The 23,229-nt window shown below is 39.1% G+C and overlaps 1 protein-coding gene and 1 long non-coding RNA gene across 26 annotated transcripts in view; one reads left to right on the forward strand and one right to left on the reverse strand.

Annotated features, from left to right (window-relative positions):
• The window catches only part of LOC103786948 (uncharacterized), a 65,912-nt gene that overhangs the window by 36,315 nt on the left and 6,368 nt on the right, over positions 1-23,229 (forward strand). The gene's annotated exons all lie outside the window — the stretch shown is intronic.
• SORBS2 (sorbin and SH3 domain containing 2) overlaps positions 1-23,229 on the reverse strand; it is a 373,741-nt gene that overhangs the window by 17,972 nt on the left and 332,540 nt on the right. For 11 of the 25 annotated variants that reach the window (XM_055112083.2, XM_055112081.2, XM_055112080.2 and 8 more), the window contains 6 exons: positions 19,515-21,101; positions 16,662-16,750; positions 15,184-15,230; positions 11,643-11,757; positions 11,429-11,557; positions 8,384-8,584 (listed from right to left, as the gene is read on the reverse strand). In XM_055112083.2, coding sequence (XP_054968058.2) covers positions 8,384-8,584; positions 11,429-11,557; positions 11,643-11,757; positions 15,184-15,230; positions 16,662-16,750; positions 19,515-21,101 — 2,168 coding nt within the window. Of the gene's footprint in view, positions 1-3,166; positions 3,932-8,383; positions 8,585-11,428; positions 11,558-11,642; positions 11,758-15,183; positions 15,231-16,661; positions 16,751-19,514; positions 21,102-23,229 lie in introns of all 25 variants that reach the window. The other 14 variants (XM_055112071.2, XM_055112070.2, XM_055112073.2 and 11 more) reach the window with 2 other exon arrangements.

Consider the following 23,229-nt stretch of genomic DNA (forward strand, 5'->3'; position numbering starts at 1 on the left):
TACAAAGTTCCTTTCACGCCTAACAGGAGCACATAGATAGACTATGTCAGCGAATGGGTTTGGTGATAGTGGTTTTGAGATTGTATAAATGGCACTTCCTAATACAGAACCTTAGCTGTATTAGAGCCCTAAATTTTTACTTATGTGCAGAGGCTCTCATTTCACATTCAAAAGACTGAATGTGAGGGTGAGCTATTATGTGAAGTCTGTCACCTTTTTTCCAAAGGAATATGTTTTAGGATCATTCTGAACATAGAAGGAAAACATTTCAGTGATGGACTAATTTCATGCTGTGGTTGTCATTAAATCTCTTTCCAAGGCCAGTCATTAATTTTGTTAAAATAATTTTTTAAAAATAGTATCTTTAGGTTAAATACCAGCGGAACTGTCAGCCTGCAAGTCTCAGAGATGGATGCTTTGTGAAGTGCTACAAAAGGATGATCCTTCCCACATCCTCATGAATTTACGTCACTTTTGTGGAAGAACAAGGCTCAAGACAGTCAATGCCAAAGATCATCCTGTCTCCAGGCTCTGCTGAACCTGCCGATCGGTGGGAAATGACGGGAGACAATGAGTCCACTGAGAGGTGATGGAGAATGGCAGGCACTGAGCTAAGATACCTTAAATGTGATGCTTCTCATGCTGACGGCCAACTGAAAACAATCTCATCATTACTTCTTATTATGATATACATTTTAATTTGTTTTTCTCCTCAATCTGGGTATAGCTGCTATGCAAATATGTCTTTTAAATGTTTGGATAGAGGCCACGCCCATGATGTTAAAAGTTAGCAATCAGTATTTATGTAACTTCGTAGGTCTTGTGAGAGGGCGCAAATCTGAATGCATACATCTTACTAATTAAGCTCATTGAAGACATGCAATAAACCACACTCAAGATGCAGTTACCTTTAATTTTGGTGGATTGATCTCCTGTTGATAAGAATATTTAGGGAGGAGAGGAGTTGAGCAGGGCTGAGAAAGTGTAGAGTCCAGGTCAGAAACAGAGGCGAAGAGAGAATGAAATGGAGGGGAGGAAAGCAGGTGGCTGGGAAAGGGTGTGGTTGCTTGCTCTCCCGAAGAAAATGACGGCGGCTTAAATATCCAGGAAAGACGAGAGGTGATTATGCTTGTCTCAGGATGAGGTTACATGCTCTTTACAGAATATCCTCTCAACTTCCAACATTTTAAACTTACTAATAACCTTGGGAAGTTATATTTATGACAAATTTTTTGCTTTGAAACCACTAACTTCCTCTTTTGAATTTGATTCAAAATCCCCAATGGTATGATCAGTTTAATTTTTCGGATGGGGGTGGCTGGAGATAGGAACACCTATATTCTATCATTTTATCATATATTTATATGATGGCTCCTTCTAAACGTGAAGGAAAAAAGTATTTAAAACCATGCAATGACTGTAACTTGCGTGTAAAGTAGGTTGCCAACTATAGTCAGCATGTCACAAAGCTGGGGAAGCTGTGGCCCCGCGTGCAGGGTGTGAGCTGGTGCTGGGATGAGCCGGCCTAGGGTACTGTCTGCAACAAAGAGCACGGCCTGTCAGCAAAGCCACGCATCTAATCACACCTTCAGATTGATTGAATTGAAAGGAACATTAGTTACTGAAATAATTGATGTAGAGACACGTTTGGCTCATTGCAATGAATTATCTATCTGTTATTAAATAAGGTGTTTGTTTTACACAAATGCAGGCATGGCCAGGTTATTTTGAAATACAGGAACTATGAAAGAATTTGACTTGGATAGTAGCATAATATGAACCATCCTTTCTGTTATTTCATAATTTCTATAATTGCCAGTAATTATACTTGCTTCTTAATTCACAGGGTACATTTGTGGGATCAAGTTTCTTTTTATTTTTGAAATGGAGTTTTGCTCTTTTTGCCCAGAACGGAGTGCAATGGCACAATTTCAGTTCACTGCAACCTCCGCCTCCCGGTTTGAAGCAGTTCTCCTGCCTCAGCCTCCCGAGTAGCTGGGATTACAGGCACCCAACACCATGCCTGACTAATTTTTGTATTTTTAGTGGAGATGGGGTTTTACCATGTTGGACAGGTTGGTTTCGAACTCCTGACCTCAGATGATTCACCAGCCTTGGGCTCCCAAAGTGCTGGATTACAGGCGTAAGCCACCGCGGCTGGCCTTAAGTTTCTCTTTTTTTTTTGAGATGGAGTCTCGCTCTGTCACCCAGGCTGGAGTGCACTCGCACGATCTCAGCTCATTACAACCTCCTCCTCCCGGGTTCAAGTGATTCTCCTGCCTCAGCCTACTGAGTAGCTGGGATTGTAGGCACCCACCACCACGCCTGGCTAGTTTTTGTATTTTTGGTAGTGACGGGGTTTCACCATATTGGCCAGGCTGATCTCAAACTCCTGACCTCAGGTGATCTGCCTGCCTCGGCCTCTGGAAGTGCTGGCGTTGCAGGCTCATTTTTTGTTTTAAGAGAGAGGTTTGCAAGCTAAAGTTTCTGGATATTTTCTGCCTTTGTTGATTAAAACCACTGTTCAAGATTCTTCATAACATGAAGATACAATACCCAGTTCTTAAGTAGTCAATGTGAAGTCAACACGAAGAGAATGACCTCTTTAGAAAATCGAAAGGGGACAGAAGTGCTGTTTTTCTTTTCTGTTGTCTTTGTTTATTATTAGCATTATTATTTTTGCAAAGTGCCGTTATGTCAAAGGTATGGTGTACAGTTTCTCATCCTGGAATAGGACAAATTTCTGGGCATCAATTTCCTCTTCTCTAAAGTGGGGATGATAATATCACACACCTCACTGGGTTTTGACGATTAAAGATGTAGAGTTTTTAGAATAGTGTCTGATACTCAGTAAGAGCTCCACTATTAGCTATCATTATTAATATTGGTAGATTACAAAGACTATATCAATTACAAAGACTTTTAAAATATAAGTTTATGGTCCTGAAGAAAAATGGGATAATGGAATTATATCACATATTTACATCATTTAATTAAATATGGTGTGTTTTCATACACCCACTCCACCCCCATCTTATATAGTATTTGTGTTTTTTGTTTAAAAAAACCTGTTAGTCAAAATAGGTATTTATTAATATGATTAACTGTAATAGCTAATCATAGTAAGGCCGGTTAGTTCTTCCATAATCAGACAAAATTAAAATACCTCATTACTGGGTTTTGCTGCATTGCTGTCCTCCTTGGGGGTCCTAGGATCTGTGGGGGTGGCTATGGGGTGTTTTAGGCAGTTGGGTTTCTCCTCCTCCTCCTCCTCTTCAATGTGCAGGTGTGGGGTGCCCTCTGACCCATCGTGGCCACACCACCAGGCGTCTCCTTCCTGAGGGTCTGGCGGCCCTCTCTGGATGCCTGACACAATCCCCTCATAGATGCCCTCATCTTCCTCTCCAATGACCGGAAGGGGTACAGGCAAGGAACCCACGCTGGTGCACGCAGAGGCCACAAAATTATCCCCTAGGACTTCTGGTGCCTTCTTAGGGTCTGAGAAGCCCCTTCTCATTTTTCTCAACTCTGCAAAGTTGCTTTGAGTTGTCGTTCTGGGATCCTGAAGAGGCTCTGCATGGTAAGGCTGGGCTGCAGCCGAGGCCACACCCGCGTGAGTGGAAGGTGATTCGGCAGGTGCAGTCGCTGGGGACAATGGGAGGAGGACAGCAGGTTCCTCCTTAATTTCCAGGATGGTGTCCTCTAGGATGGTTGGTTTGGCTTGGTCAGCGGACAAGGTTAAAGCACCAAGCTTCTCCAATTCACCCAAGGAGTCGTCCAGGAAAGGAGGTGGTGTTGGGGCCAAAGGGTTTGCTGGTAGACATGAGGCTGTCAGGGACAACCAGCTCTGGCCAGTTCCCCGGAGAGCTCCTTTATCTGAGCCAGGTGAGACTTTGTGGGTGGGAGGAGGGGCTGGTTCACTGGAAGCCAACTTGGAAATGAGCACGGATTATGAAGTTAAGAAAAAATAAACTAAGAAAATAATAATAATGCATCAAAACATAGCGATGGAGAAATGCAGAAAAGATGCGGTGGTGAATATGAAAATAATTTTATGTTTAACATAGATTTGAAGACATTTAGAAGATATCTAGATTTGAAGGTATTTTGCTGAAATTTAAATACATAAAATCATTTATGTTAATTAGAAAAGTTACTTCACAAATGAAACTGTACTAGTTTTGGAAGGGGTCTTAAATGTCAAACAAGATAAAGATGATATAGAGATTACCAGGACAGTAAAACCTTGAGAGATTTATTTTTATTTATTTTTAATTTTTAAAAAAATTTTTTTGAGACAGAGTCTCGCTGTGGCACCCAGGCTGGAGTGCAGTGGCGTGATCTCGGCTCACTGCAACCTCTGCCTCCCAGGTTCAAACGATTTTCCTGCTTCATCCTCCCGAGTAGCTGGGACTACAGGCGCATGTCACCAGTACAGCTAATTTTTATATTTTTAGTTGAGATGGGTTTCACCATGTTGGCCAGGCTGGTCTTGAACTCCTGACCTCGTGACCCACCCACCTCAGCCTCCCAAAGTGCTGGGGTTACAGGTGTGAGCCACCGCGCCTGGCCCTTAAGAGATTTAATGCTTACTTACTTTAAACTATGTTGAAAAGATATTACAGGTTTCCAGATACTGACTTAGTAGAGTATAAACGACTCCAGAGAAATGTTAATGTAGAATGAAAACCAATAGTGAAGTCATTTTATTTCCTGAATGTGTGTAGTGTTCTCTTGTCCTGCAGGATAGCCCAATCTTTTAAACGCTGACAATTTTCTCACTTATGTTTGCAAGGTGATTACAACATATGAATAAAGTATTTTAGATCATTATATGTTAACAAATTTCTAAGTGAATAAGTTCTGAAAACTATGTCTCAAAGACAGGAACCCATGATCAGAATGAAGCTGAGCTTACATAATTATGGCTTCAAAGTTTTAAAAAATCCAAAGTAAATATTTACATAGAAAGCTCACTTGATGCTAATGGGAGGGAGAACTTCTGCCTCAGCTCCCGTTCTCTTTCAAAGCTTGACATTTATGTAAATCAGAGGAGGTATGAGTTATGAAGCTTAATCTTCTGAAGTAAAAATATACTTCTACATACGTAGTATTACTGATGTATTTTGGATATAGTAAATGAAACAATACATTTGAAATTGTATGCAAAGGTATTACAAGTAGTTGTGATAAATATATACACCCCATATGTACCCATAAAAATTAGAAATTAAAAAATGTAGTTCCAGAAGTGCCACTTACTAACATTGGAATACATTTATCTACCCTTGCTGGACTAGAGAAAATGCTACCTGCTATGTGCATAAAAGCCTTGAGAAGGGACCTTTCACTTTAGGTCTCTCCAGGTAGATGTCTTTGATTTGGAAAGAAAAAAATCTCCAAAAAGATTCTGGAGATACACTTTCCAGCTGATTGTTTAGGATAACACTTTACACAGGGAAGCAGCCCTCTTGCTCCTGGGGCCTTAGTGTGTGTGAGTGGGTGATGCATTTCCTACTTAACTTTTGACTCCTGTGTCCTATAGTAGGAGTGGGGTATTAATTAAATTTATTTAGCTTTTTTTTTTTAAAGTCATCTTATCATGGGATGACATAAATATCACAAAACTCATGTGAGCATCTTAATACAGGATTCAGGACCTGGGCTGCTTAGCTGCTGACACACAGTGAGACTGCACGTGTGGTTTGCGCCTAGGTAGACAGCCACTCCTGTTAAGTCCTGTAGATGCTGAGTTTTCAATGAGATATAAACCACTCAAGTCTCATTCAACAGTCTACAGAAGTTCCCTTACTAGGTAGAGTTCTAGTTTATACCCCTTGTTACATAACACAGAAGTTTTCAGTAGTTAGATTTGGAAAGTCTGTGAAATATATAATAATTTCAGACCATCAGGTTTCCACTTTCACCTTCTGTTATGCCAGGAATATTATGTAGATGAGAAAGAAAGATCTTGAATTCCCTTGTCATTACTGCCACCATCACCACTGCTATCTGATGCTGCGACTACGCTGTGCCGTCACCACCACAGTCACTGAAATACATGTCAGCAGGTTAAACTGCTTAGTTTTACGATGGACTTGCTTATACCGAAAGCCAAATGAAGCATCCTGGTATAACTATATCACAAACCTATACCTATAATACAAAACCCATACAATTATTTTGTTTTCCAAAAGCATCAGAATTGGATTCTAATGCACTAAAAGCAGAAATATCAGAAATAAAATCAACTTACATTTTAGTCTCCCCTAAGACAAAGACAGTATGTCAAGAAATGTGATTTAAATGTGTCACCAGAGTGATTCATAAATTATTAATGAGTTCTCTGTTTGTAAATATCAGTTAGAAAATAGGTTCTGTAGCGTTTAGTATATTTTGGATGTCATCATTTAGAAATACATTATGTTTATCTTTCTAAAAATGGTTGTCACTACTGGGAAGTTTTCTTCATTAAGCCTGTGACATCACAGCATGGATTACCAGTTGGGATAAAACCATTAAGTATTTCTTTCTAATTATGGACATAAGCTTCTCAACATATTTTTTCCCCAGCAGTGAGCAATAAAAAACTGGTTATTAGTGAAATTTGTACATGCCTCTGTTTAAAATCTGGTATTACTTTAAAAACTTGAAAATATATTCAATTACAGTTAAATTGTATTCACATCAAAGATGAAAACATTGGGATCAAAATATTATATTGCCATTGTTAATTAGGACATATGGAAGAATTTGTTAGATGTTTAATGAGCTTTTGTACATACATGCTTTTCTTCCTTACAACATTTTATTTGAAGGTACAGTTGCTTTGAAATTTCTGTGATAGTTCTTTAAAGATGACTGAATGGTGGATAAGACAAATATATGCATGAAGATTCTTATCTTTTCTCTTTATCAATAGAAAATACTGAAGGAAGGATGCTGATCTGTAAATGCTAAGCTCTGGTAATGAAGTAAATATACTTAAGAAGATTCTGGAAAACTCTATAATCAAGCAAACAAAATTGGATAGTACCAAACTGTTCCATATATTATCCATGAATACAGGGTTGAGGGTAATTATTTGCAACTGAAACTCAGTCTTCAAAGAGGATCACAATAAATAAAATGCCAAGACTCCAGCCTTCTAAAAAAAAATGCCTCTCTTAAGATGGCAGATTCTTAGATCATTTCCTCATATAAAATCCTTCTCAGGCTCATTTTCAAGAAGTAGTTTAGGTCACTGGGATGCTACCTTGAAATAGTTCTTTCATCGGAACATGAAGTGACTTCACACTTTAGTAACATCTGATATGTTGATTTTATTTTACCAGCTCTAGATGGTTTAGCTTTTCATGTCCTAGCCTTGATCTCAATTAAAATAATTAATAAATTAGGCAACTTAATACATTTTTTGAATGTTGGGAAGTACTTAAAACATTTTGGAAGTAATTGGCAATTTAAAGTTTTATTCCTAGAAGTTAATGAGAAAAAAGATCCTTACATGCCATTCATAAAAAGAATATAATTCAGCAGAAAAATAAGAAAAAATTTCACATTGTGAGTACAGACAGTCAAATAGCCTTTTTACATTCACCAATTAAGGAAGCAAAGCCTCTTTTAAATTACGTATTGAGAAAGATAATCATCTTTAGCCCGCTCAGGTGAAACAGTAGAACTGGCATATAACTGTCCTAAAACTGATAAAACAAACTTGAGGACTTACAATAACCTACAACATTTTCATTTAAACTAATAAACATCTTGACTTATAGACTCTAGTTAAAAATTTTTGCTCTAGCTCATTTTCCATATAAAAAACTTGTATAGATTTGTCAACCTAATAACCCGGTGTTCTCGTGATATACTATTTTGAGATATACATAGTATTTTGTGTTGTGTATATTTATATTTCAAATTATAAATCACAATTGTATATACATGTATGAATATATGATTATATTTATTTATATATAAAGATTATATTATATACATAAAATTTACATATATAAAAATGAAGCTTTAGGAAAAAATTATTTCAGAAAACATTTATGTACACAGGAGTACAGATATATATCATACGAGACTTCATGATACTCTCGTTTTCTCTTTCTCTTTCGATATTTTAACTTGAAAATGAAATGAGCAAAATTAATCATTAAATCTTTATGCCAGCACCTATTTGAGAAACATTGACTTATATTTACTGATGTGGCACTGACTTATATTTACTGATGTGGCACTCACACATGTAGAAACATAATATGTAAATCTCTTTCTCTGCAATAGATATGATATTCTAATCTAATATCCTAAAATCACACACCGATTATCTTACTTGGAGCTTCCAATATTACATTAACATGATAGAGTATGTTCTTACCTTATTTGAGCTCAAGCTGTGAATCCTATCACTAGAATAGCTGTGGGGTATTGGAGGGTCAGGGTAGTCCTCAGCACCTTTTGTGTTCTTCTTGACGACCTCCACATAGGAAACAGGGAAGATGCCTTGTCTGTTGGTTCCTGGGATTTTACCTTCATACCAGTTTTGATCAACTCTTTTAAGAAGAATAACTCGATCTCCCTGTTATGAATATGAGAAAAATGCATTAGAAACAGAGATAGAATAACATGAAAATATAATTGTCAATGTTTTCTATGAAAAAATAGGTTTCCATTTGGGCAGGTTTTATACCTTCAGTTTTTGTTTAATCAGGGGAGGGCAAGTAAGGTACTAGTGCTTACTAGAAAAATACACATGATCAACATATATGTAATTGAATTGTCCATTCAGGCCATTAGAATCTTCCCTAAGGATGCCTGGTTAATGTGAATGGGTTTATACTTGTTTATGCTGTTATTGTGTGAAATTATTTGTCTAAGTTATTTCAAAAAGCAGAATAGTGTAAAAGGTAATGTCTCAATGACAACAGGATTATTTTATCTCTGGCAGGTTCAGTGCATTGGCCTTCTGTAGGAAGAGCTTCAGAAAGTGCACCACAGCTTGCTGTGAGGGTCTGTCTGAAATGGGTTACAGAAAACACCTCTAGAAGGGAGAACATCGAATGGTACACCGTTTTCTTTTTTTATTTCTATTATTATTTTTTTTTTTTTTGAGAGGGAATCTCACTCTGTCACCCGGGCTGGAGTGCAGTGGTGTGATCATGGCTCACTGCAACCCCCACCTCCTGGGTTTAAGAATTCTCTTGCCTCAGCCTACCGAGTAGCTGGGATTACAGGCGCCCGCCACCATGCCCGGCTAATTTTTTGTATTTTAGCAGAGATTGGGGTTTCACCATGTTGGTCAGGCTGATCTCCAACTCCTGACCTCAAGTGATCTGACCGCCTCGGCCTCCCAAAGTGCTGGGATTGCAGGCATGGGCCACTGTGCCCGGCCCATTTTCTTCTTTAATCTACATGCGCTAAGTAGTGACAGAGTGAACTAAAGGGTTGGGGGAAAGACAGCGCCCTAGAATATCAATAGCTGTGACAAGACTGGCATTCCCCTGGTCTTCACCCTGACAATGGAAACCCAGCATCCATCTGAGTAGTTGGTGACCATTCCATACTTGTCATTAAAGATTTGAATAGAACCCTTGGCTTTCACAATAATAGAACTTTCTAGAATCACTTCCACCTGCCATGACCGAGCCAGTGCTGCAGAACTCAGTTTAAACTTTAACTCAAAACTACACGTAGCCTAGAAGTAGGCAGGCAAGTTGATGCTACCGGGCAAAAACTGCAGCTGCATTCAGCAGGTGATACAGAAGCTCGGGCAGCAGCACCTGATGGTGTGATGGAGCTGAAACAGTCATTAATCTCAGCCCAACAGGGCACCCTTCTTCAGGTGCTACCCAAGAAGAACTTCGACCTTGAGTAGCACTTGAAAGTTCTCTTTGTGTTGAAACGCTGGATGGTTGATTTTGTGTGCTTCACCACCGCTGAGCAGAACATACTCAAGAAAAGTCAGTCTCAGGCTGGATGCAGTCGCTCACGCCTGTAATCCCAGCACTTTGGGAGGACAAGGCGGGTGGATCATGAGGTCAGGAGTTCGAGACCAGCCTGGCCAACATAGTGAAACCCCATCTCTACTAAAAATACAAAAATTAGCCAGGTGTGGTGGCGGGCACCTGTAGTCCCAGCTAATTGGGAGGCTGAGGTGGGAGAATCGCTTGGATCTGGGAGGTGGAGGTTGCAGTGAGCTGAGAGCACACATCGCACTCCAGCCTGGGTGACAGAGTGACACTCCATCTCAAAAAAAAAAAAAAAAAGTCAGTCTCCCCAAATCTGAAAATTGCACCGATTTTCTAGTATACCAAGAACAGGTAGTTGCTAGGCTGTTGTGTGAGCTGTAAGAGGCATTGGTGAAGCCTTTCTGTAGAACATGGAACAGGAGACAGAGTTCATGTAATGCTCTGTGGTTCTCATGCTGGGTGGGGCAGCCCAGAGGGTAGGAAAGAAGGAATCGGCTGATGATGCAGAATTAAGACTGATGGGAGAGAATGAGACAAGGTTCTGCCAGGACCAGAACAAACCAGGACTGTGGTATTGCTCTTCATCGCACCTGGCTAAGGATTTCACTAGTAGGTGTGGGCGGTCCTAGAGCCACTCTAAATATCACTATCTCGTCTGTGTTGTGTGCAGAGGCAGTTACCTCAAACAAATATATGTCATGTTTAGAAAGCAATAAGAATAATTCATTTATCATTCTCAATTATGTAAACTAGCAGGTTAAAAGAGGTTTTTGTTTGTTTGTGTTTTTTTGTTGTTGTTTTTTTTTTGAGATGGAATCTCGCTCACCTGCCTTGGCCTCCCAAAGTGCGGGGACTACAGGCGTGAGCCACCATGCCCGGCCTCGAGGCTTTTGATATTATTAAGAAGAGATACTAGGATTGGATGGGCTGCTAGAGAAATTTGGGTCAATTATGAGGCCCAAAGAAGGATGATCCAGGGAAGAGCACTGCAGAGATGGCTCTTAAAGTGGCTCCCCCAAAAGGAAGGATCTTCTTCACCTAGGACCGTTCCTAGATTCCAAGATAGAGGAAGATAAGCATTGGAATATCTTGTTTTTAAAAGACTGAAAAATAAGGCAGCAAAACAACATATTTTGAAGTGTATCGAACTGCTTTTTCCTTTTGGGCTCCCGAATGTGTAAGTCCTTGATTTTCAGCCCCATGCCCGGCTTCCCAGACTAAGCCACAGAGGGAGAAGCCTGGTATCCCACGGGAACTCCTCTAAAAGGACACAGGGACCAGCAGGGAACCGTGACTCTGGGCTGCCTTAAGGAGTCCTTTGTAGAAAATAGGGTAAACATAAAAATATCTAAAGAAAAAGATAACCTGTTTTAGTTTTGAAAAGATACAGCCTTTTCAAACCCACTGAAAAACAAACAAACAAAAACAAACAAACAAAAAACCAGCTGGGCTACCTTTCTCAGTGACAGCTCCACATTTGTGTCTGCGTTGAAGTTGTATTTGGCTATAGCTTCTCCGATTTCTCCGGGCTGGGCTGGCGGAGGTGGTCTTGCAGGCTGTGCTTTCTCAGGAGGCGTGAGTTTCTATGAAGGAAATAGTCATTTATTCTCAAATCTGCGGTGACCTTTGAAACCACCGCCATCCAAGAGAGAAAGGGAGAGGACCTACCTCTACGTATGAGATCGGGAAGATGCCCACTCTCCCGTGGTGTTCTCCCTCATACCAATTTTGATCAATTTTCCTGAGGATGTACACAGTATCTCCTTTCTTAAATGACAACTCCCTGGAAGAGACACGTTGACATGGTCTTTTTGTGATGTACAGCAATAATTCTCAAGATCAACACCCTCGCTAGATCTGCATTTGTTTGGCAAATATACTTACAATATTAAAAAATCCAATTGATATTGAGTCCGATTAGATAAGAATGATCCTTGCAAATTCTTAGAATGCACTTAAAACATTATAACTTTAGAAATGATTTCAAACAGAGTAAGTATAAACATTCCATTGGATATAAATCACAGACAGATTAATAAGAAGTTTAAAGGAGGGGACAGACTCTTGCTACTTTATCATTAGTTCAGAGAAGAGGCATTTTGAAGCTTGGAAAAATGATGGAATAGTTCTGCACTGATTTTTTTTTTTTTTTTTGTCCTGAAGCTAGTTGGCTAGTTAGTTACTAGCCCCCCAGCCCCTTTTGATGTACTGAAGCTTACATGAAGGAAAACAAATATCATGTAGCCTCAGAATAGAAGTGCCAACACCAGAACAAATTTTATTTGTGGATCTTTGAAGTTGGTTGACAGGTATTTTAATAGAATATCTTGATAAGGAATTTATTTTGTGTAACAGAAAAGATCTTACACTTTTAATTTTCAGTGGGGCATGAAGAATGTGTTTTAAGTGCAAAGACATATGCCAATGCTTGCCTTTCTATCTTTTATTTACAAAAAATAAAAATATTTTTAAGACACTATATTTTTCAATTTTGGCTGTTTCTAAGAAAATTGTAGGTATATTTGATTTGGGTATTTATAATTTTAAGTTATAATGACATTATGCATTTTGAATAATTCACACCTAAACTTATCACCTTCACTACATCAATTTTTCCTGGCTTAATCACCCAGGTGATTAGGTTGGTTCATTATTTTGCCTCCGCAATTATTCTTGGATGGAGGGCGATTAATTTGTATCTTCTCCCAAGAGCCTCATTTTGCAATACATCTGCCCTCCCACTCTGGAATCTTCTGCATTGTTTTGTTCAGAATTTTCATTTTTTAATCTTTTTAAAAAAAATTTTGGTTCAGAATTTTCAGTTGGATCATTTATTAGTATAGGCCGTTTGATGGAGAGAGATTTATACCTGATGGAGAACACTTCTCATTGATTAAAAGAATTAATCGAAAAAATGGTGGTATATTAAAAGAATGATCACACATTTAGAAGTGCTAAAATCTTCACAATTGAAAATGTGTTAAATTTTCAGTAACCCTAAAAACAAAGAAGATTCATGGAGCTTTACATTCAAATACAGTGCTTCCTTCTTTTGTGCAAATGCCTAATGTAAAAAACAGAAAACAAAGCAAAGCAAGATATTTAATGTTCAAAACACAACAGTTTTATTTGTATTAGGTATGTTTTGTTTCTGGAAATGAGACTAGCTTTTTAAAATATAATATGAACATATGAATCAGAGGCAACCAATTTTTCAAAGCTATGAAAAAGACTCTTTTGTATTTGTACGGGTTGCGTTTAAAATTTTGAAGTCCTTAAGACACAGGAAAGTCTTACTCTTAAGTTTTCAAAACTGTGTCCCTCTCATCTCAGACCTAGAATTTTAAAGTCCCATTTGCTTTTTTCCCCTCACTTTTATTTTTATTTATTTTTGAGATGGAGTCTTGCTCTGTCACCCAGGCTGGAGTGCAGTGGTGTGATCTCGGCTCACTGCAAACTTCACCTCCCAGGTTCAAGTGATTCTCCCACCTCAGCCTCCTGAGTAGCTGGGATTACAGGCACCCACCACCACCCCTGGCTAATTTTTGTATTTTCAGTAGAGACGGGGTTTCACCATGTTGGCCAGGCTGGTCTCGAACTTCTGACCTCAAGTGATCCGTCTGCCTTGGCCTCCCAAAGTGCTGGGATTACAGGCGTGAGCCACCGTGCCCAGCTGCTTTTTAAAATTAAGACTTCTCAGAAGACCTTGTGAGCCTTGGGTGGACACCCTTCCTACTTCACATCCCCTGCCATTCCTCAGGGTTTTATATATTTAAGAAAGCTATGGATTGATTTTTTACAAAGAAGAAATGAAACGTGTGCTCTGTAACATTATTTTATAAAACTGATATGCATTGTACAAATTGTCACACCATATCCACAGAACAGTAGTTAGGACCGGAGTGCAGTAGAAACAAAGCATCTTATTTCTCTAATTTGAAAAAAAAGATGTAAGCTTTTCTTCAGGCCAGATTTAAGCCATGTTCAACATCTTAATTTCTAAATAGGATTTTTCTTATCTAGTTCATTTCCTATCTCAGCAGCATTACCAAATTCTGAGTGATTTATTTTTATATGTCTTCTGCCAGAGACAGTTTCTAGAGCTATTAACTCACATTATATGCATTTTTATGAGTAAATTATTTTGGTTATTATATATATATATTCAGTGTAAACAACATATAATAATTTAATGACAATTTACAATGAATTCAATATCTGTCTTGAATTCTACTGGAGACCAAAGTTGCTTAAAGGTCTGTGCACATAGGCCACAAAAAATCTGGGCAACTCCCTCTTATATAAGTCTGCTTATGTGCTTCCGCAACCACATGCCTATCTGCTGAGCAAAGAATAAAGGCAAAAGAAATATTGCAATTCAGGACAGTGAAAACACTGACACCAAAAGACCAAAGGAGAAAACTTTGCTCAGAATCTCTGAGCTTTGCAGGCTGAGGATGGAGACTTCAATACAGGAATCTTTGTACTAAGTTCTAGTCATCAACCCCAGAAACTATGCTTGGAATATTTGGATAAATAAATGTTATCAAATTCCCCCAGCTAGTGTTAATTACTCCCCAATACTTTATTTATTTACTTATTCATTCTTTTTTTTGAGACAGGGTCCTGCTCTGTTGCCCAGGCTAGAGTGCAGTGGCGCAACCTCAGCTTACGGCAGCGTCTACCTCCCAGTGAAGCAATCCTTTTGCCTCAGCCTCCTGAGTAGCTGGGACTATACAGGTGTATGCCCCCATGCCTAGCTAATTTTTATATTTTTTTGTAGAGACATGGTTTTGCCATGTTGCCCAGGCTGGTTTTGAACTCCTGGGCTCAAGCCATCTGCCTGCCTTGGCCTCCCAAAGTGCTGGGATTACAGGCATGAGCCACTGTGCCTGGCCCCCAATACTTCATTAATTCATTATTGACACAAAAATTCTAAAAACAAATATTCCTAAATTCTTTTTGTTTTTCCTATCCTTTAGAATTCATTGTGTTCTACCTAACATGTTTAATGTAATTTAAAACTCAGTAATTCTCAACTAAACTTAAAATAAAAGGTAATTCTGAAGGAACCATTTAATTAGAGTAGATTGCTGCATTGGGAATTAGACCTCATTTGTAACACATCCTACTGCAATGCTTATCTCTTAAAGCATTACTAACATTTAAAACCACCTTAAATCATATGATGAATATTTATCTTACTTACTTAGATGTCTGAGCCTTAAAATCATAAACAGCTTTTGCAGGCAATTTCTGAAAAGGAAGATAAACAATTAGCACTAATTTAAAATTTGAATTTTCTACAAGAAAGTAGTTTAATGTGCCTTAAAGAAAAAGGAAACCTCAGGGAATCATCAAACATATGTAATGTCAATCCTGTAAGCAATTTATAAATAAGTCCATTCATTCTTCATTTAGATATTTAAGCTATAATAGGAATATAATAGAAGGCTTATTCACCATCATATTTAATCTTAGGAACTAAGGTAGATTAATGTTATAATGAGAGAATAAAATGCCGGCAGAGGTTTGCATCCTAGGCATCATTTTGGCTGTTACAAAGGCTTTTCCTAGGATAAATGTGGAGGGTCAACGGCTCTATGTTCTATGGAGATTGACACAGCTCCCTCTGAATCATAATAAAAGGACCAGATGTCATAAAAGAAGTAATCATTCCCTTCATTAGACACTTATTAACATATTAGCAAAAAATATTAGCTCAATTATCACTGGGAGGCTGGTTAGTGGGCAAAAGTATAGGTGTGATCATCTTGCATTCCCTAGAGGGCTCAGGAATCCTTCAACACTCTGTCCACCAGCCACTCGTCTTTTAGTTGTGATGTGATGTGACACGTGCCCATCCTCAAACTCTGGGGGCCACAGATCTCCCTGAGGTACCCTGTACCCTATAGCTAGCTAGGCCAGCTCTTCCTTCCCCACCAACCAACAATCCCTTCACTCCATTCTTTTTCCCCATGACTCTGGTGAACTTTAGGAATCCTGGACCATTTCTAACTTCTTTGGGGATCCCACAGGCTCTGGACTACATCAGATGCCTATAAGATCCTCTGGAGCGGCTGCCAGTCCAAGTCCAGCTTTTAGTTTCCATCCAGCCCTCATGGCTCCAAGGCAGTTTGAGCAAGAACTCTAGCCCCAGCTCAGGGCCCTGGACAGAGTTCAGTTGGTGGGTGGTTCCCAGGGGCAGTATCCTGAGAACTGGGCTGGTTAAAAGCTCTTTTTAGGGATCCTCTCCAATAAAAGGAAGCCAGCAAAAATGATTTCTGTAGGCTCTGTATTGATTTACAACACAGTTGACATCAGGCTTTCTCCTAGACCAGCGGGCCAAGAAATTGTAGAGGAAACCTATTGCCTCCACGAGGTGCCCTAACTCAGGACACTTTTAGGTCATAATGGTTAAGTTCATGGGCATCAGGTCAAGACTCGGAGAGGCCTCATGGCCAAAACTGGGCCACCACTAGGGAAGACCCACAGCTAGGGTCAGGGTGTGGACTGCTTCTAGGGTCAGAGTTGCTATGCTCGGGCCCCAGGGAAAATTGTTTCTAGTTTCTCAGTATTTTCACATTTCCTGTCCGAGTTCGTTACTGGTTTGGGATAATTTTTGGCTGGTAAGTGCTGTATCAAGTGTGTTGCTGTAAAAGACTCCAATGCTATTAAATTAACTACCTCTTTTTCTGGAGTTCCTCTTCTTTCCCTTGGTGCACTTCTCCCCATGTCAGTCAAAGTGGATGAGTAACTTCTAGGGGACTCACGGTCTATTGGAAAGAACAGGGCCAGTCATGGTGAGTATCCACTTAATTACAAGCCAACTTGTTCCGCCATTTTCCCTGGTGGCCACTATTTTTTTCCCCAAATTTGGAGAGACATCGTTATCGAACACATGGGCATAAAACTCATAGGTCATTATAAAGTTGTGAAATAAGACACAAAACAAGAGCATTTCAAAAGGAAAAATATCTGAGGTTGCAGAATTATTATAATTGTCTATATAAATATGATTACTACATTGCTGATTAATTATATTGCCACACCCAGTAAGACAATTTATAGTTAGAGGGATTTTTCATATAAAGTTTTTCCAAAGCTTTCTGTTTCTATGCCTTTGCTTCTTATTTATAATTACTATTATAAGATTTATAGAGGATGGAGAATTTGAAAATAGCAACAATTTGTAGAAAAAGAAACATTTTGTGGAGTAATTTAAGACTGTAGTAATGAAAAAGAAAGAGATAAAACCAAAGAAAGTATGAGGATGACAGGAGGGTGGTGATGAACATTCTCCTTCTGCCTTACTCTCCCCTCTTCACTCTTCCTCTGTTTTTAAATACTTATTGAATCTTAAGATGCCATACTGTTTATCTACGACCTTCCTTTGTGCCCAGATGATAAACACCTTATCAGAAAGCAAAGAAACAAAGAGATATTGTTTCTTCTTACTCCAAGCAAAAAAGGGATAAACAGAAAGCATCATGTCAGTTGCCAAATTGCTTATGAAATATTGAATTATTTTTGTTCATCTTAAAGCAAAGCATAAATAATCACATTACAAAATTTTGATTGCATGTAGTTCTTAATAGTATCTTATACCGTTTGCACTTACGTGACTTACATATGGAGATGTAACTAGACATTAAAAGTATTCCAGTAGTCTATGTTATAGAATTTTATCAGTACCACTGGGTCAGTATTTGTCAATTCTTTCTTTTATCCCTTAAATAAATCTAGTTATCCAGACTAACAAGAAGCATTAAAAATAAAATTTATTTTATCCATCTATGAAAGAATTTAAAGTGCTGATTCATAATAAGAAAACATTGTTTTAGGATTTTGACTACTTTGATGATGTAAATTCTAAGTTAATATACTTTTATGATCATAGGGCCTCCTAATGATCATAAATTTTAAATTACTTTTTCTAACCCATGGAATATAAGCTATTTTTCACTTGGGTGAAACACAATTGGAAAGTAAATATTTTACTAAAAAACAAAATACTTTTAAATGCATTTCAAAGCCCTTTCAAGTTACGTTTCAAAAATGTACTCCTATCTGCACATAAAATTGAGAGATGGTTATATTAGGATATTAAAAACCTGGAGAAGGTAGCTAATTTGTTAAAAAATTGGATTCTGACACATTTCAATTAGTGAAAATTTTCAATTGTAGAAATTGATTTTTTAAATTCTAATTTATTATTTTGAAGCATGTTGCTTCAGTCTAAGGGTAGGCAAAGATAAACGTAAGTGTATAGTATAGCAAAAGTGAAAGCAAACATAAAGACTAAATAGATTTGTGCAAGTTAATTAACAATCGAGCCATATTTGACACTAGTATGAACTGTGAATTATGTCTTTTTTTGTCTGAGATTATATTTTATACTATAAATTCTGAATTATTAGGGGTTTGAATCCCTTTTCTGTTATCTACTCTCTGTGTGACCTTGGACAAATTTCCTTTCCTCTCTGGGCCCAACTTCCAAAATTGAAAATGGCTTTTGAAATAACACCCATTTCATAGGCCTATGCCAGTTTTATTAGATAACGTATGTAAAGCACTCTGTAGTGTCTGGTGCATAGAAGTTTCTCTGTTGACCAACTTTCAGCCCGGAATGTTCATTCCAGCCTCTTAAAATTTACGTAGTGAACAGATGCGCTGTAAGAATTAATGAAAATAATTGGTCACAAATATTAAAACACCCTGGGCTGTAAGTTATATAAATCTCAAAAATAGTCCTCTGCCTTTCAATTGCTATTTATTCTTGTGTTGCCACTTCAAAGTTATCTATGAAAATAGAGTTTAGAGTCACTGTTAGCCTGAATAGTGTAATTCAAATTTCAATACAGGACTGTTTTAGCAGAAAGAGAAAGTGAATGAATTAAGTAATGGAAAAGAGAAAATGAATACACTAAATGGTGGAAATGGGACTTTTATATATACAGCTTAAAGATACATTCACAAAAATTTTATCACCATTGTGTCCTTGAAATGGAGAAAGCTATTAAACAAACCCTAATTTCTTCGTGTCCATCAATTACTAATCACACATTTCAGTTTTGCTTCTTGAATGTTTTGATATAGTATCTTCTATATAGAATGTGAGCAAATTATTTATTAACTGAATGAATGTAAAGTTTTAAAGTTAATATAAACATTTTTAAAAGGCTATTTGTGGAACTATAGGTTTTGATTCATGTCACAACGTAATTTATTGTCTCAATGTGAGTAACGGTTGTTTCAACCCTAATGCTGAGCTACAAAATGGCCTTCCCTCTCGTTTTTGAAAGAGTAAATTTTTGTGAATTGATGATCACTTTAAGCCACACATCAAGTCCAAATATCGCATGGGCAAATGAGAAATATTCAGTAAGACATATTTGCACAACAAGTTTTTGCTTCACAACACATAACGACGCCAAATGGTCTCCCAGCTCGGGAGTGATGAGATGTTGGAATGGAAAATGAAAGAGCTGGAGGGTGGGTCTCTGAACCACAAGGAAAAAGAAAGAAAAGCTCATCCACCTTGGAGCGCACCGCCACGGTCTTGGTGGTGGTAGCTGTTGCTGGCTGTGTCCCCGTCTTGGAAGGAGGCACTGTGGGGCATTCTCCCGCAGTCATCCTGGTAGGGTGGACAGTGAATAGCACCATCTTGAGACAGTGGGTGGAGAGGCTGGTGCAGGGGGCTCCTCCTCAGCGCTCTCAGGGATGAGTTCCTGTCGGGAACATCTGGCAGCAGCTCACTGATGAGGCGGTGCAAGATGCTGTTGTCCGGCAAGCTCCCCCTTTTCTTTTCAGCTTTAATTTGGTCACAAATGTCTTTAAGGGCAGAGTCCAGAGCCTCAAACACAGATGCTTTACATTTTGCCTTTTCAGTCTGTTTCTTAGGAGCTGAATTTTTTTTCCTCCGGAAAGGCACAGGACTGACTAGAAAAGCAAGTTTAGAAAGGCCAGGGTCCATTTCTTGCCTTCTGGGCTCCTCGGTGTTTTCGTGTCTGGCTCTTTCGTGTTTTAACATTGTGGTAAATCGAGTGTAGGAGGCCGGGCACCTGCCTTTGCAGGAGCTGATGAGGTGGCGGTGGTGGTGGTGGTGGTGGTGATGGTGGTGGTGGTGGTGGCTGGATCCGTAAAAGCTTTCGGAGGATGTGAAGGAAAAGTGATCAAAGTCACTTTCACTGCAGAAGGATGACCCCTCTAGGTGAATGTAGTCACTGTGGTCAGACACAACCCCGTCCTGGTCGCTGTCGGAAAACTCCACGTGTGCTCGGGGCTGCTCATCGCTGGTGACTTCAATGTGAATGGGCACCAGGGCGTTGGACTGGCAGCCTCGCTGGCCCTGAGCGGGGCGTCCACTCTGATTTTCCTCCTCCAGCAAATACTCAATGGAAAACCGCCTCTTGGGACATAGGCCATTTTGCGGTGGTTCTAGGGTTACGGGCGATAGCATGTCGTCCCCTAAATTTGGCATGGATTTGGACTTCTGGATCAGCTTTTCGAACTCGGAAATGCGTGTGGGCACCATGTCCCGGGGCACCTCCTCCGTGGAGGACTGGCTCCAGGCGTGCAGCAGGCCCTGGTGCTGCTGCTCGCTCTCGTACTGCAGAATCCTGGACTTCACGGAGCAGATCACCTCGGAGTTCATCAGGTCCTTGCGGTTGATGCGGTGCATTTTCTTGTACATCTTCAGGAACCCCGGGGCGTTGCGGGCTGACCGGTGTCTGGTCCTCGATCTGCCATTACTGCGAACCTCCTGGGTATAGGGGGACCCCCACGCCATGGGGCAGCTCTCCTTGGAGTCCTCTTCACATAACAGGGAGCCCATGCTTTCCGACTTGATTTTCGGGTCCGGGAAGCTATCGCAGTCATCGTTTAGGAGATCGTCACAGCTCCGGGATTTGATTTTGGGAGAGACGGTTTCTTCCGTGCTGCTCCAGATTTCTGCGTTTTGCCGGGCCATTTGCCAGCCGTTCTTGAAACTAATGGCTCTTGGTGAGTCCCGAGGGACATCCAAGTGCTGTCTGTAAGTGCTACAGTAATCTAACTCACTGGAGGGGTTGCCGTTGAGCCCTGAGTAACTGCAAAGGGATGGACATATTTTGCTATCATCCCCACCTTTTAATCCAGAGCAGCGTGGTAGAAGAGAGACATTTGGAGAAGTTAAAAGGTTCACAAAGAGAGGAGAGCATGTCAGTAAGCATCAGACAGCACAGCAAGGAGAAAGCAGTTAGTGTGTTTTAATCTAGATGCCGACTGTTCACACATGGAGCTTCAACTCTAGAGACGAAGGTCTAATTCTAAAGCGAGCTAATACTTTTTCAGTGAATGTAGCTTTGCAGAGAGAGTTGACAAAACTATGTATAAGAAGTAACTGATGTCAGCAAATACACCTACTTCTACTGCATAATTCATACACCTTTCTGACAATATTGTTTGCCAAAACACAATAGTGCTGCTTCAGCTGATAGCATGATCTGGTAGTAAAGGTTTAACAATTAGTGTCAAAAGTGTTATACCCTTACTCAATTTAATAGGGCCGGAATTTGAGCCTCATTTGATTCGTAATGATGCATAGGTAAAGAAGGGTTTATACATTTACATCGAATTAATACTCTCATGACTATATCAAATAATTTTTTGTGGGTTTTAGATTTTAAAAGCTATAAGGCAAAGTATTCTCCAAAATTGCAAAATCAAAATGCTGTGAACTATTGCTGCTAACATTTTTCTAGAAAAAAATAGCTAAAGCTCTTTAAACAAACTAATTTACCTCTTCAATTGCTCTACCTTTAACCTCTTATTAGGTACATAATTCTCGTAGGAAAACTGAATATAATGCAAAACTTTCATCAGAGGTGCATATATCATGCTTTTTTTCTCAGAAGAGTTCTTTGAAAAATCATTTGCAATTTGATAATAGAGATCTACACTTGGCCTCAATTTTGAATAGCTATGGAAATGTTCTTTTGCTTTGCTGAGTCAACTAATAAATGGAGAGCCAAATTATATCTAACAGGACATTTTCTTCCTAGAAATAAAATCTAATGGAGGAAAATATCTCTATTCAATACTTATACCTTACAATGTTCTCTAAATTCTTTAAAAGTAGATAAGCACATTAGGTAGATCTGCACTGTCTGGGAAAGGAAGTTGATTTAACATTCCCTGTGATAAAACAAATATCTACATTTATCAGAACCCTTTTAACTTTTGGCTAGTATCCAAGAATAATAGGTCAATGGCATTTCATGACCTACTTGTTACCTTAAGATATTCATTTGAATAAGTGAGTTGAATCTGATAAGGCATCTCTGCTCCTCAGAGGAAAGATGTGATGGATGGGGCTCACATGCCCTGAACCATCAGCTGATATCACAGCTTTACAAGGCCTTAAAAGGGCTAGGCATCCACCTACTCAGAGTCCAATCATCACGACCAGAATACCTTTTGCACACAAATCAGCTACCACTTTTAACTACCATGTGGCAATGGTTTTAGTGACTATAGTTGATAGGTGTAGCTGAATCGGTCTGGTTTTATAGAAACTTACATTAGAGCTCAATTTCTTTACACATTTCAAAATCTCTTTCTCTTCTCTTTCAATCCCAAGATATTAGAGGAGATTGTGGGGTCCCACATTTGGTAGAGCCCTAGCTCCCTGTAGGGGCTGGTTCAATCCTCACTCTCCATCTCAGAAATATTCGTGTCCTCAAGGAATACCAGTAAATGGTCTTCCAGAAACCAGAAGGAGTGACTTACTCCTTTCAACAGTGAGCTCCCTACACTTGCAGAGAGGAGATGGGCCATCCAGAAAAAAAGGCTTGGTGATTCCTCAGTGATGTAATTATGGTTTGGGACCAATTAGTCCTGACTGTGAACTGCTGTGAACTGACCACTATGTTACATTGCAGGAGGTGTATGCTCCACTGTTCATGTGAAGGTGGCCCAAAATATACAGCAAATGGCTAAAGAAATTAATAGGTCGGATTTTTTTAAAATCTAGAATTGAATAATTTTTTAAAACCCTCCAAACCAATGTATATTTTAGGCAACAATTTGCTCTGTTGCTGCTTGTGATTTCTATCCTATAAATTTGACTGATTTGTTAGTTGTAGAAACATTAGAAAATTTTCACTATATGTCAATGTTTACAAAATACATCTTTTAGTAGCCTGATGATACATTATTTGATACTTTGAATTTGTTTAGAAAGGGATCTATTTGGGGGAAAAAAGCATTAGCA

This window comes from Pan paniscus, chromosome 3 (genome assembly GCF_029289425.2).
Source record: "Pan paniscus chromosome 3, NHGRI_mPanPan1-v2.0_pri, whole genome shotgun sequence".
Lineage (NCBI taxonomy): Eukaryota > Metazoa > Chordata > Mammalia > Primates > Hominidae > Pan > Pan paniscus.